At 29.7% G+C, this 16,182-nt stretch overlaps 1 protein-coding gene across 1 annotated transcript in view; it reads left to right on the top strand.

The window, feature by feature from the left end:
• LOC124155807 (Fanconi anemia group J protein homolog) overlaps window positions 1-16,182 on the top strand; it is a 655,383-nt gene that overhangs the window by 621,475 nt on the left and 17,726 nt on the right. The window contains exon 4 of the mRNA XM_046529927.1: window positions 1,037-1,113. Within this exon, the coding sequence (XP_046385883.1) occupies window positions 1,037-1,113 (77 nt within the window). The remainder of the gene's footprint in view (window positions 1-1,036; window positions 1,114-16,182) is intronic.

The following is a 16,182-nucleotide window of genomic DNA, read 5'->3' on the forward strand; positions in this document are numbered from 1 at the left end:
GCGAATGATTTTTTCTCTGTGGATCTTTCGCACTCATGCGTAATATTTCTAGACCATCTTTTTTGGTCCCTATGTCTTTTCAACTTTTGAATTAGCAAATGCGCCGTCATCTATCTGGAAAAAGCATATCATATAACCTCATTACCTGAGAAATTGCTGGCAGACGGTAGTGAAGGTCTGCTGATAATGCATTGGCCGAAAATTCTTTTTTGTGGCTGATTAAGTATGTTTTACTTTTAAAAATTGCAATTGCTAAAAGCAAAATAGTCTAAATATATCAATTGCTATTGTTTGAAATTTGAATGTAAACGTTATGAACTAAGGTATTTATTACAATCCTAAGTTATCGTAGGTTAAAGGTATGGAAATAGTCTGACAAAATCTTATTAATGAATTACATATTTATTATTTATTTTTATTCTTTTTTTTTAATTTATTGCCGTGATTGCTTCTGAAATTTTTTCTTTCAGAAGCAATCACGGCACAAGGCAAAAAATTAAGCCCTAAAACGTCATAAATTAGTATTGTTTTGGGACCTAATGTGAACTGAAGCATTTACTTTTTGAAATGTCAGTGACAGTTGAGCTCAAAATTTTATTTATTATTATTTTGATTTATACACGTTAATCATTCATTTTTAGTACATAATTATAGCAGCGATAGGTCTCGCCCACTATTTTTTGTATTTTTCATAATATTGAAGTATTATCTACCATTTGCAAATAATGCTGCTATCTTTTTCTATCCTGTTTTATTGTTTAGGTGTTGTACGAATTAAATAATGCAGTTATTGCAGTTGAAATCTTAGGTAAATCTTCAATTGAATAATAATAATAATAATATCTTCTATATTATCTCCCTAGCCTCATGTTCTTGAAAGAACGAATTTCAAGACTTTCTGTACATCTTCACTCTCCGATTACACTCAAAACTTATTTTTTTCCCTTCATCCCAATCTTTTCATTAAATTCCATGATAAACGTGTTATGTACTGTGCAAAATGTTCGTATTAATTATACATATTTTTTGTTTTTAGTGCTTACGATTCCCGATTCCGATGACGACGATGACTTCGTCACTGCACCGAGGCCCAGGAAAAAACGTGAAGAACAGGTATGTAATTTAATTATCTGTATGCCTTTTTTCCAAGTAGCATCGAAAGGAACAGTAAATGGTTTGGAGTAGGCAAGTTGCAATACTCAAATTTAAAACATCAGTGCTTTTAGCTGTTTGATTGTATTAGTTGATTTTAGTTTAGACTTAGTTGATTTTGAAATCCTTTATTTTGTTTTTAATCCTTGACACTCACTTTTATTAATATTGGAACGAGGAATCAGAATTGAAACTCCATTCTTTCGGCCGTATTGAGCATTCACAAGGAATTTTCGATATGATGAGTAAAAAGAACGTACATAATTGTCTCTCAGGAAATAATATAGCGAAGGGTCGAAGCTAAGAAATTTAATTGGGAAATGTGGTCTCTTGATGAAAAAACTTTTTATGTCTTCAGTAAAAATGTTTTAGTCTTGAATACACTTTGTGTTTTAAATATCTGTCTGTGTATTTAAAATATGAAATGTTACTTTCGAGTTTGGAGCTTGTTCTCAGCAAGTGTATATGACAAGAATAGTAAGAATTGTTGACGAGAGAAGTTGAAATGTTCAATTACAAAAAGTGATTGTAACACATTATATTGACGTTGTGGGCATAAATTTTTATATTCCTATCAAACAGAGTTCAATTTATTCGGAGTAAAATAATATCTACACGAAAAAGGCCACTTTGACGTTAGCAGTTTAAATATAAAAGTCAATATTTAGTAGTTTAAAGTTAAATCATGTTTCTGTTAATTTCCAATTTTTTAAATATTGTCCGCATGTCTAAGATTTTTTTCTAAGCTTGCTCCTTCGACGGAAATATTATGCAACTTTGGATGATAGCTGCGAAAATATTCAAATTTAAATTCTATTCATTCTTTGGCAACGAGATCAAAAATATATTTCGCTTTAGCGTTTTAAGTAAGAGTAAAAAAGTGGTTTATTTATTTAATCGGGGATTTTCAATTTCCTAATATTTCTTTTATTGCTATGTAATTTTTTTCCGGACAAGAATCGAGGACACGATAAAAATTGATGACGGTTTGAGTTAAAATATTCATATAAAGAAATAGTAATTGTTTGAAATTTTTTAACATAAGGTTGATCTATAATCATGTTCTTGGCACTGCAAATTCATCTATTCCGTTGATGATGGCATTTTTACGGTAGCACTTTAAATTTCAAAGTCACGTGTGTTCTTGGTGAATGTGCAAATTTGGACGTTTCTCTCACGGTTAAGAAAATTTTTTATGACGGAGAATGCGCGACAGGATAAATAAGAATTTTGACGGTTCGTGTTTAAATATCCGATTTTAAAAACGGTGATGTATCGAAGTTTTTTAAAGATGCGTGGAAATAGTTTTACATGAAACCTTATCAATTTATTGTGAATATATATTTGTCACAAGATCGAGAATACATGAGGACTTAAGCAGTTAAATGTCATTTTAAATTAATACAGCAGTTGAATTATTTTATAAATGACTTGTGTAAATCTTAGACTTTTTCTCTTATAGATAAGGAATTTTTTCAGCAAAAATAGCCACGAAAGGATTAATAAGATTTTGAGGCTCAATAAGAATTCATTTTTGTATTTAATTAAGGCCAAAGGACGAAAAGGACATTTTGACCTAGGTAATTTGAGTGACAAACTGAATAAGTAGTACATAAATTATGGTATTGGTTAATTTCAAATTTATATTGTTTCTCTCTTTTTTAAGAAATATTTTCTGAGCAAGTGGCGTGGACAGGATAAGTTTTAATTGAAAGAGATATTATAAATACTTAGTCTAAATAATCAAGTTAAAAGTAAGCAGATGTAATCATCTTTTTTAACGGTGAGCGGGAACATTTTCACGTTTTTGCATGAGTTTTTACTTTACTCACTTTATTTACTTTGATTAAATACTAAAAAAGGACATTTTGACCTTCGCTGTTAGAATTACTCTGCCATAAATGCATTAATTTATGCAAATTTTTTATTTATATTTCAAAAATCCCAGTCTTATACTTATAAATCAAATACTTATAAATTCTGCCGACGACTTTTGCTCGGATAAACTTTCTTAATCGTTTGGGAAACATTCCAAATCTTGAAAGTAAACGATAATGCAAATAATAATTTTATTGACGAATACATATTAACTTCTAACGTCGAAATATTCTCTATGCATTGCGGTCACTATTTCCTCACAATAAAAAATGATTTGCAAGAAAGCAAGAAATTATTTCGCTTCACCATTAGGAAACGTTTTTGCAAGCCCTGTTATTTAATTTGAACTGCTCTCCTCAAAAATTGATATTAATCCTGACGAAAAGAATAACCAAGTCAACAGAACCATTCCCAAAATTGAAAGTAACCCATAAATTAACGTATTTACAGCATGGTTTGATTATGACAATTTAACTTCTAACGTAAACTTTTATTTTATTGGCACAAGTTTCTCAGAATAAAGGAAAGAATTTTTTTTAATTCAACTTGACTATAAGACCAGAGTTTTTATAAATTGGGTATTTTAACATTTCCAGCCAAAAATTCTCATTAATTATGTCGACACTATAAACCTAAAATAAAACTTCCTTAGACATAAGAGAAAATTTCCAAAACGTGAAAGTCATCGTCAAAATAATTCTGTATTCACTGATAATGAAATTTGAGCGGCTGATATCCAAACCTTCGTTTACTAAAGGGACCATTATTTCTTCAAAATAAATTCGTCAGCTTTGGTAAGACAATTAAAATATACTCACTTTAAAAAATAATTTATAACATCACCTTTTTTTAGTTTTAATATTGAAATTCCTCCCATCATGAATTCCTGTACATCCTGTCGACGCATCTTGTTCAGAAAAAAACTATACTTTTCAAAAAGAGAAACATACCAAATTTGAAATTCACTCATAATAACAATTTACTACTGTTTCTATTTTTTTAAATTTTATCTGATATGGTCATTATATCTTATTTATCCTCTCGATGCTACTCAGTGGGAAAAAATGCTTTGCCATTATATTACAAAATTTGGAAACCATATGTCGTCACCTTAAATGTAAAACCTCGCAAACTAAAATATTTCATAATAATTAGATTTTTATGTCATTAGTCGTAAAACCGCGTGTTTCGTATAATACAGCTGGAAAAATTCTATTTAAAATTGAATTTATGAATATAAAAAAAACCATAACAATTATTTACCTGTTTTATGACAAGAAAAAGAAACAGTTTTGTTCATAGTGTAAATTTTTCTATTTTTCATTTATGAGGTTTTACAATTAAGGGGTCGATATGTATTAGTTAATGTATTAATGACGGAGAAATTCTAACTGCTAACCTAAAAATTCCTTTTTATTCTCTGGCCACTATTTAATCAGAATGAATACTTTAATATCTACAATGACATTAAAATATTTCCATTCGCCGTTACAAATAGGTTATTACAACTCCTGCTAACTATTCATATGATTATTTAGACTCCTCCCTCTTTAAATTCTTATTTATCCTATCGACGCCACTCGTTCAAAAGTTTATTTCTGTACAAAAAGAGAAACAATTTTAATTCAAAATTAACCAATAACAAAATTTGTCCGCAATTTATTCAGTTTCTTACTCAAACTGCTTAGATCAAATGTCCTTATTATCCTTTGGCCATTATTTTATATAAATAATGGGCAATAATATTTGGCCTTAAAAAATTAATTCTGATTAAGTCTCTTATTAATCTTTTCGACGTCATTTATTCGGAAAACATCTGAAGCTATAAGAGAAATATTCCGAGAGTTGCACGTCATCGACAAAATGATTAAAGTGGTGTTTTAATTGAAAATTACATTTAACTGCGAATATCCTCATGTATTCTCGATCTTGATGGAAATATCTTTCACATTAAATTTATTAGCTTTTGCAATAATGTGAAAATATATCCACACATCTTTGAAAAATATGGTAAAAAAAGTTTTTTTTATTCGAAATTTAAACACGTACTATCAGAAATTCTTATTTAGTTTATAGAGACTTCTCGCTCATAAAAAAGTTTCTTTATCATAAGAGACTAAATATAATAAGACACATCCAAAATTGCACATACATCAAGAACATTCGTGACTTAGAAATTAAAACTGCTAAGGTAAATATGCGCATCATAAGGCCAACATTGCCAATATTTGGGATTTTCAATTTCCCGATTAAATAAATAACAACTCTTTCTACTATTACTGAAAAAGCTAAAGCGAAATACATGTTTGATCTCATGGCCATTATATTCCTTAGAATAAAATCCAAATGTTCAAAATATTTCCGTACTAATTCCAAGAATATTATTTAAAAATCTACACAACATATATGTTAAACCTTCTCAAGCACTGCTGTTTTAAATTTGACTCTTTCAACGACTCTATTCCAAACTATTTACCATTCATGTTGACGGTACTCGTTTGGAAAACAGCTCTTCCAAGTTACATATCTGAAATTCTCCCATTAAAAAAAATTACTACTTTATTTATTGAATTTACAAATTAAACTGCAAATGTCAAAACTTATTTTTTTATTAATTTCCCATTTTTCTGTACATCAATTCTTTAGTTTTTGCAAGAATATAAAAAATTAAATTTAATTAAAAATATGAAAAATTAAATTTGTAAATTCAATAAATAAAGTAGCAATATTTTTTACGGGAGAATTTCAGATGTGTAACTTGGAAGAGCTTTTATCCAAGCGAGTACCGTCAACATGAATAGTAAATAGTTTGGAATAGAGTCGTTGAAAGATTCAAATTAAAAACAACTTTTTCTAACAATAAAATTTTAAAATTATGTTAGCTCTTATGGTCCAAATTCATACTGTTGCTGTCGAAGGTATTAGGTTAGAAAATAATTCTTAGCCATTCGAGTAACATTCAGAATTTGGAAATTCACATATAGCATAATTGAACAAATGTACATATAATAAATTTTAAATTAAAACTGCTAACGTGAAAATGACCTTTTTCGTGTGGACATTATTTTGCTCAGAATAAACTCCTATGTTCAGCAGGAATATTAGAATTTTTGCGCACAACCTTAATATAATTTGTTACAGCCGCTTTTTTACTAAATAAGCCATTTCAACTTCTCTCTTCAACAATTCTTATTATTCTTGTCGCCGTTACATACTCGGAACCAATGTCCAACCTCGAAAGAAACTTTTCTCATTTGAAATACAGAGATTACTAAATTAAACTAATGACTGGGAAATTGAAACTGTAGACGTAGTATATTTTTTAATTAAGAGGTCATATTTCCCCAAATATATTACTTAGTTTGGGCAAGAATATAAAAATTTTCCAGGCCACAGTTGAAATAATTTTATACAACTATGGTTTTTATATTTCAATACTTGTATTCTTCTGGTCATCAACTATTATCAATTCTGTCGGCGTTAGTTCCTCAGAAAAATATCTTAGCTATCGGAAAATCATTTCAAATTAAAAATCATCAGTAACTTAATTTAAAAATGTATTCCTTGACTATGGCATTTTAAATGTTAGCGTCCAACGTCCTTTTAATCCAGTGGTCATTATTTATTCACTATTTATAATTTAGAATGAGCATGAACATAAATAATTTTCAACTCATTGCTAAAATAATTTCTTTGAACTACTTTGTTTTCATGTTTGAATATTACAACTGCTCTCGTCAAAACATCCTAATAATTCTTTTGGCGCTACTTGCTTTAAAAAAATTCGTAGCTGTTTGAGGAACATTCTGAAAAATTATATAATTAATCGACCGCATAAATTTACTTTTCAGCTTAAAATGCTAATTTAAAATGTCCTGCCCTCTCTTATTACCACTATTTTCTTTGCATAAACACCATAAGATTTCTGGGAGAAAAATGTAAGCATTTCCACTCTCGGTAATATATTTATTTAATGCTATTCTATTTTAAATTATTAATGATTTATTTTATGTTATTCTAAATGATTAAACTCATCGATAAAATGAAGTAACTGCAGTTTATTTTAGATTAATTTTTTCGCAGGCAATATTTTTATCTAGTATACAACACGTTTTTGTCTAAGCTATCGTCATAGATAAATCAATAAATAAGAGAATATTTTATTACGCCATTAAATTAATTATTATGCTCCATTTCTTCGTAAAAAAAATGTTCAAAAAGTCCAGTTTTTAATCATTTATTATAACCCAGAAAATTCTATAAAATAAGATATTTTTGTGATCGAAATTTAAAATACTTCTGCATTTTTTTTATTTTGAAAATTTCAGCTGTTGCGAAATGCGAAAAAAGCGAATGAATTTATTGTGAAAATATATTACCCGTAAGATCAAGAATACTTTAGGTATAAGCTGTTAAATGTCATTTTCATTCAATGCAGTAGTTAAATTATTTATTGATGACCTGCAACTCTTGGAATGTTTCTCTTGTAGCAAAGGAATATTTTACGGAACAAATAGCGTCGAAAGGATTAATAAAATTTTGACTTTTAATAAGAATTCATTTTTTAGGAAATGATGGTCAAAGGATAAAAAGGAAATTTTTACTTAAGTATTTTGAGTAACAATGTGAATTAATAGTTGATAAGTTATGTTTTAGTTAAATGTAAACGTAAGCTTTTTCTTTTTGTTAAGAAATATTTTTCTGATCAAGGGCTTCGACAGAATATATTATAATTTAAATAGGGAGTATTCTAAATATTCAAATTAAAAGTTAGCATTAGTGTTTATAATTTATTTTTAACGGGTACGGAATTTTTTAAATGTTAATGTATAAGTTGTAGTATTTATCCTGATTGATTTGTGGCGAAAAAGTAAAAATGACATTTTGACGTAAGCAATGAGAATGGGTCTGCCAGTGATTCATTAATTAATAAATATTTGATTTCTAAATTTTGGAATCTAATGGCAAAGGATTTTTTTCTCAGTGAGTAGTGTTGGGAGGAAAAATAAGATATTTTGACGTTAGCAGTCTGAATGACTCTGTGATTAATGCAATAATTAGTTATTTTAATTTGTCGTAGACTGTCACGTTTTTCCCTTATGGCCAAGTAAATTTTCTCCTTGTTATTAGCGTTGACATAATTAGTAAGAATTTTTGGCTGGATCTGTCAAAATACCCAATTTAAAATAACTCTGGTTTTATGGTGAGTTGAAACTATTCAAAATTATCGCATTAATTATAAGAAACTTCATCCACTAGATAATACTTTACGTTAGAAGTTAACGGTAGTTAAATTATGTTATCAGTGGCTTTTCAATGTTCAGAGTGTTCCTCTTATAGATAAGAATTTATTCTAACAATTAGAGTAGAAAGTTAAAGCTTTTGAAGAGAGTAGTTGAAATATTGATAATTAAGTTAACGGTTTTTGAAACAAAATATTTTTACGATGCATTGAAACATTTTTGTATTCCTGCTAATTCCAAGTTATGTATACTGTAGAGCAGGGACGCCGACTTACAAAAAATATTGGGGGGCCCAAAACGGGGATCTTGCCCCAGGAAAGTTTATAAGTAGTGAGTTTTAAGTTTTTTAAGCATTTTAAAAGAGTCATATGATCAACATTAAAACCCTGATAACTCGAATCTCGATATCTGGACACTCCGGGGAAAATCGACAAGCCTGGCACATTTTTTCCTCACACCCATAACGAATTTTTGAGGGGGCTCGGGCCCCCTCAGGCCCCATGGAGTCGGCGCCACTGCTGTAGAGATAATGTCCACGATATTAAAAGGACGTTTGACTTTAACATTAAAAATGTCACAGTCAAGGAATACATTTTTAAATTAATTTATCGATGATTTTTTATTTGAATTTTTTCCGTTAGACAAGGTATTTTTCTGAGGATGTAACGTCGTCAGGATTAATAGGAATACCTGAAGGGTAGAAATATTCATATAAAAAACGCAGATGTATAGTATTATTTTATCGATGACGTTAAAAATTTTATGCGCTTGCCAAAGCTAAGAAATGTACATGGAGAAATATGGCCACTTGATTAAAATGTTTTTTTTTATGCTTGTAGTTAAAATGTATTATTCATAAATCCATTCGTTAAATTTAGTTATCTGCGTATTTCAAATAGAAAATTTTCTTTCGAGGTTGGAAACTTGGCCTGTGCAAATAACGGCAACGAGAATTATTGAAATGTTGACGAGAGAAGTTGAAGGGTTCTAATTAAAAAAGGTGGTTGTAACAAATTATATCAACGTTGTGCGAAAAATACTGATATTCCTGCGAAACTTAGGAATTTATTCTGAATTAAACAATTTCCGCACGAAAAATACATTTAGACGTTAGCAATTTAAATTTTTAAAGTCAATAAATACTGAAGTAAAATCATGTTTTATGTGAATTTTCAGGTTTGGAATGTCTTCGTATGGATAAAAATCTTTTTCCAGCTAGTAGCTTCCACAGCAATAATATGAAACAACAATTTCGAAACAACAGTTAAAATGCTCAAATGTAAAACAACCTGTTCTAACAATGTTGTTACTGTGAGTTTGAAAACTATGAAATTGATATGCAAGAAAAATGGGCGATGAGTAAAAAATAAGTTCTGACATTTGCAGTTTAATTTTTACATTCAATTAATAAAGTGGAAAAATATTTGGGAGATTTTCAGATTTATAACTAAGAAAAGCTTTTTTCCCATGCGAGTTAGAGTCGACAGGAATTGTAAATAGTTCGGACTAGAGTAGTTGAAATTCTCAAATTTAAAACAGCAGTGCTTGTAGCGGTTTATTTTGTGTTAAGTTGATTTTTTTTTAATATTCATGGAATTACTGAGGAATTACTTTGGACATTTGGAAGTAACGTCGACAGGGTTAAGTAGAATTATGGTTCTGAACATTTGAAAAATTCAAATAAAAAACGCAGTTGTATAATATTATTTCCACGGTGAAAAACATTTCCTAGAAACTTTTTATGCGATGCCAAAGCTAAACACTGAAGCTAAACAAAGCTAAGCTATGTATGGAGAAACTTAATTAAAATGGCTTTTCGTGTTATTAACGTTTAACAATTTAAAATGATGTCTAAATTATGTATAGTTTATAAATAATGGCCATAGGATTGAAAGGACGTTTGACGATAACATTTAAAATGTCATAGTCTATAAATACAATTTTAAATTTAGCTATCGATGATTTTATGCTTTAAATGCTTCTCCTATAGCTAAGATTTTTTTTCTGAGAAAGTAACACCGACACAATAAATAATAGTTAATGACCTGAAGAGTAGAAATATTCAAATATAAAAACCACAGTTGTATTAAATTATTTCAATGGTGACCTGGAAAACTGTTATTTTCATGCCAAAGCTAAGAAGTTTTGGGAAAAATAGAATTTGAGGAAATAAAGACACTTGATAAAGAAGACTTTTTTGCATTTTCAGTTAAAATATCAGTAATAAAATACATATGTTAAATTAAGTTATCTGTGTATTTCAAGTATGTGAAGTAGAGTCTTTCAAGTTTAGAGAGAATTTCAAGTTTCCTTTTTTGTGAGGAAATTATTTTAATATTTACTGTTGACATATTTCGTGAGATTTTCCTCGTATGGTCTAAGAATTTTTTTCTAAGGTAGTAGTTTCGACAGCAATACTCTGAATTTGGAAACCCTCACGGAAATGTCATTTTGACGTTATCAGTTTAAATTTAAAAGTCAATATATGCATTAGTTAAATCATGTTATATGTGAGTTTCAAATTATTCAATCTTCCTCGTATGACTGAAAATCTTTTTCTTGCTAGTAGCTTCCACACAATAATATAAATTTGGACAATATCAGCTATAAAACTCTTAATTAAAACAACTTGTTCTGACAATTTGATTATACTTTGAGTTTAAAATTTTGGATATTCTTGCGAAAACTATGGAATGATGTTTAAGAAACCTTGGCAATGATTTAAAAATACGATTTGACGTTAGCAGTTTAATTTATAAATTCAATAAATGAAGTAGAAATATTGTGGTACGAGAAAATTTCAGATTTGTAATTTGGAGAAACTTTTTTTCCAAACAATTAGCGTGAATGGAAATATTGTCATGTTATTGTATAAGTTACAGTAATTATTCTGATTGAAGTGTCGCGAAAGAATAAAAAGGCCATTTTGACGTTTGTAGTCATAATGACTCTATTATTAATTCTATAATTATACGTACATGATTTCTAAATTTTGGAATCTTGTGGCAAAGGATTTTTTTCCAGTGAGTAGCGTCGAGAGTATGAGATATTTTGACGTTGTCGGCTCAAATTTAATGTAATAGAAACAGTATAATTTAATATGTGGTGGAATGTAAAGAAACATTTTTCTGAGCCACTTGCGTCGACAGGATAAATTAGAATATAAAGAGGAAGGAGTCTAAATATTTAGCAGGTAAAATAAAAGTTAAATTAAAAAGCTCTTGGGAATTATTTTTATGGAATAAAATATTTTTGTGGCCTTACCAAAGCGGAGGAATTTAGGAATTTATTAAAAGGAAATGATGATCACGTGAGTAAAAGAAAATGAATGTCAGCAACAAATTTTATTGTAAATAAATGCAGTAGTCGTCGCTTATTTTATCCATGAATTTCACGTTTTGGAGTTTTCTCTTAATGCTAAGGAGGTTATTCCGGTTTTAATGGCGTCGGCGTAGTTAGAAGTTAAAATATGATGATCAACATATGCAGTCGCTAAATTTTGGATTGACGATGACTTTCAATTTTTGGAATGTTTCTCTGTTGGCCTAATTATTATTCTCACCAGAATTAGTATTCATTTTTGAGGAGAGAAGTTAAAATATTCAAATTAAAATAACAGTGGAATGAAACTGGAAAATATTTCTTAGCCTTTGTAGTACTCCTAAGAAGGCTGAAAAATTTTTATGTGCCTTAAGTGACTTCGAAAGGAAATAATAAGCCTCATATATATAATTGGTCAATTTAAAATTTGATATGTTTCTCAAATGGTGAAATAATGTTTTTTCTGAGCAAGCGTCGTCTAGAGGATGGGCAGGAATTAAAACATTAAAACTAAAAAAGAGGGTTTGTGTCAAATTATTTTTAAGCTGAATATATTTTTGTGGTCTGGCCAAAGCTGAGGATTTTATCGTATGGAGTAAATGGAGGCTTGAATTTTAGCCGTTCAAATTTCATTAACAGTTTCTTTCAATTTTTTTAATATTTCTTTATTGGCATAGTTATTCTTTTTGCCATCATTAATATTCATTTTGAGGAGAGAAGTTGAAATATTCAAATTAATATAACAGTGATGGCAACAAATGTTCCTGATGGTGAGTCGAAATAATCTCATGCTCTTGCCAAATCTTTTTGTTTAATTCTGAGGAAATTGTGACCGCAATGTATGGAGGATATTTTTACGTTCATAGTTACAAACTTTTAGTCAATTAAAACAATATTTATATTATTTTATTGTATAAATTCAAATTTTGGAATGGTTCTCTTGTGGTTAATAAATTTAAAAACGTTCAAAAATCGTCGGTAAGAGTAATAAGAATTTGTGACTGGAAAAGTTGAAATATCCAAATTAAAAAAGACAGCAGCTGTATCTAATATTTTTTACCGTGAGTTGAAATATTTTTATATTCTTGCCAAAGATGTTGATTCTGACGAAATAATGGGTATAGGATAAAATGGACGTTGTGACGATAGCATTTAAAATTGGCAATAGGGCCATTTCATCTCAAATCAGGTAGATAGTGCAAAATCATGTCAGGTGACCATCACCGATATATCTGAGATTTATATATGTGAAAGCAGTATCCTTATGATGAATAATGATGACCTTTATCTCAGCTCAGAACTGAACCGTTATAAAGTTACCATCCTTTGAACATTGCAGAGTCAGGCCTCAGAGTAAAAAATGAAAAATAACATAAATGTTGATTACTAAGGTACCATGGCCTATAAAGCAGTGATTATTGTTTCATTTTGAAGAAAATTCACTTTTTCACATTCTGGCATAACTTGCAAGTCATTTGAAGCAATAGTAAACAAATAGGACTTGTTTAAACAATAAATATTAGTCATTATATAACAATTTATTACTAAAAAAGGCCACCTTTTATTTTCTTTAAAATTTCTAAGTGGGTAGTTTAAATGTTCTTCTTTCAATTAGAAAAATAAAAAAAGGTAGTATTTTTATACTTTTTGTTTTAAGGCATGTCAAAGTTACGCATGTTTTCGACTTTTTTACACAAAGATTGCATACCTTCAAAGAGAAAAAAATGAAGTTTCATTCTACTTAGCGTTCATAAAAGTGAAAAGTTCATACCTGAATGATTATTAAACAGTATTTGAATTATGTCATCGGTGAATTCCAAATTTGAAATCCTCCACATGCTAAGAAATTTTTGTGTGCTTCAAGTGGCTTTGATAGGATTTATAACAGTATTTACTGAATGGTATTGATATTGGACAGTTGAAATATTTAAATTAAATAAGCAGTTTTTGTAACAAATTATTTAAGGTTGAGATGAAAATTTTCAATATCATCCTAAACTATGGAATTTATTCACAGTAAATAATGATTATAGGAGTTAAAATATAATAAAATTTTTAAAATAACAATAAGGACTATAATAAGGATGTAAAGGACGGTTTGGCCGTTGATGTTTTATTTTCACAGGGAATGAAGTTAAATATTGGTTTCGGTATTTATTTATGCTTATGGTGGAGACTAAGAAATCTTTCAAAGAGAAATAATAAATTTTAAGTATTTAAGCAGCCTCATAAATTTTGTAATTGATTTTTTTCTTTTTTTCTGGTTCGTTTATGAAAAGTTCTCATTAATGCGTTGGCTATTAAATTTTAACAGAATAATTTCTTAGTATTCCCAGGAATATTCGAAAATTTTGAATTCTCATATGCTATAAAATTATGCTGCTATTTTGTGTATGCTATACATTTTAGTTTGAATTTTCGATTTCTGTGCTTACGTCAAAAATGCTTATAAATTGTGTGGGCTCTACTATCTCGGAATAAATTACTCAATTTAAATAGGAACGTCTGGCGAATTTGAAAATTCTAATTGAAAAAGTTCAGCACCTAATTATTTTTAGTTTGATTTTTTCAACTTCTTACTTAATATACTCCATGGAAACCTACCTTAATCGGTAGAATACTATAATAATAATAATTACTTAATATTTTAATTATCCCCTTACACCCTCTTACGTCGATTAAGTCCTTATTTTCACCAGGAAGATGGCGCATTTGGACAAAAAATTGGAGTAAAAATAATTCCACGTCTGCATTTGTTGAGATTTAATTTTTCTCATCTCACGTCAAAAATTCTTTCTTAATTAGCTATTGCACTCACGAATTAGTGTCACCAGATACATCCCCAAAAATTATTATTATTTGTGTCGACTCCACATCCGTGGAATAAATTCAACAAATTCGCCATTAAACTTCACCGAATGCTTAATAGGTGTGGTGTTAAGAATGAAAATAATTGATATCGATACATTTCCTACAGAATCCTCAATTCTAAGCAATTCAAAATAAAATTTATTTCTTTCATATTGTTGTTCAATATTTGAATATTTTTTAATTATTATTATTTGAACATTTGACTTTATTATTACATTGTTAATATATTAATTTTATTATTAAGTTTATTATGTCACGTTTCCACTCCATCTCGCCTGCAACCTCAGACTATAACTTTATTATTAATTATATTGTTAGACTTTTCTCTAAAATAATCGTCGACCATTCACGATCTGAGGTCTGTCTTAGAAATATGTCGTTTGTTTTCGAATATTCATGAAAGTACCTCATAATTTTGAGAGACTTTTTGCGATTTTTTTCCCTGAAATCGAGGATCTTTTTCCCGCCCTCTACTAATATCGATACTTCCTGCTTCGATTCAGTTATTTATTACGATCCTGTGGGCTGGTTGCTTATGCATGAAAATTTGTCGTTTTACGCTCGGCAATGCGAAATAAATTTCACACATCTTGTTTTATGTATTTCCATAGTTGCAATTTTTTTCACTTCGACTACATCGCGACGGGTTGTGAGTCTCATAGATGGATCCAGAATTAGCCTTTAAGATCCACCTTAGCATTTAAAGACGAGCTCTCCTGGTAATAACTTCCGATAGTGTAGGCAATTTGCCGTACACATGTGTTTAGCATGGATGCCTACCCCCTCGAACGGTCGCTCGGTGGCTCACCCCTCGAACATGAAGATTCATCTGACGTAACATCTTGCGTAACTATGGGGGGATTAGAGGATAGATCCCCCCCAAAGCCTCGGAGAAATGAAAAAAATTAAACTATTGTCTAGTTTTGATATATAAAGACTGCAACTCTTTAATGTTAAATTTTAAGTGCCAAAATGATATCAAATGTATTTCCTGGTATGTCATTTTTCAAAAATTTTCCCGGACCCCCGTTGCTGGGGGGAGTTGCCCCTTAGACCATACCATCCTCCTTAAAGCATATTCCTAGTTACGCCGCTTCTGAGTCTGAAAACAGGTGATACAGGTCTCATACCGAGAATTTTTGTACGCATATCTCTACGGCCCTATTGGTAGAGCAATCCTGTCATTCTTTATGAATGTTTTTGGAAATATATTATACTACTTCAATTTTTACTAGCCACCTCTTATGGGGTGGTGGGTATGGGGTGTTAAAGCAAGAATACTTTTACACCTCATACCCACAAAAATTTCAATGACTCGTGGCTAACTCTGTGTTTAGGTGTGGAATAAAGTTTGAGGTCTTCTGGGTGGCCAGGGATTTATTATATGATGTATGTAAGATATGTGCCCAAAAAAATGCTGTTTTTTAAATTTCTTACCACTTCTAAATTGAAGTGAAAATTTTGGCATTTTTGGGCCTATTAGTATGCTTGCATTTTTCACCTCCTTTATATGCTTTCTTTGGGATGCTCAGGGTACCACCTTACTTCCTGTGACTGAAAAAGGTAATTATATTTAGTACAAATCATGATAATTCCCTCAAAATTACTTCAAACCATTATGAGTTGACATGTGAGCATGAGAGGAGTTCATTATCTACCTTAAAATGTAGATAATGAACCATATTAGACTTATATTTAAAATTAGCCCTATTTGAAC

The sequence above is a fragment of the Ischnura elegans genome, chromosome 3 (genome assembly GCF_921293095.1).
Source record: "Ischnura elegans chromosome 3, ioIscEleg1.1, whole genome shotgun sequence".
NCBI classification, from domain to species: Eukaryota; Metazoa; Arthropoda; class Insecta; order Odonata; family Coenagrionidae; genus Ischnura; species Ischnura elegans.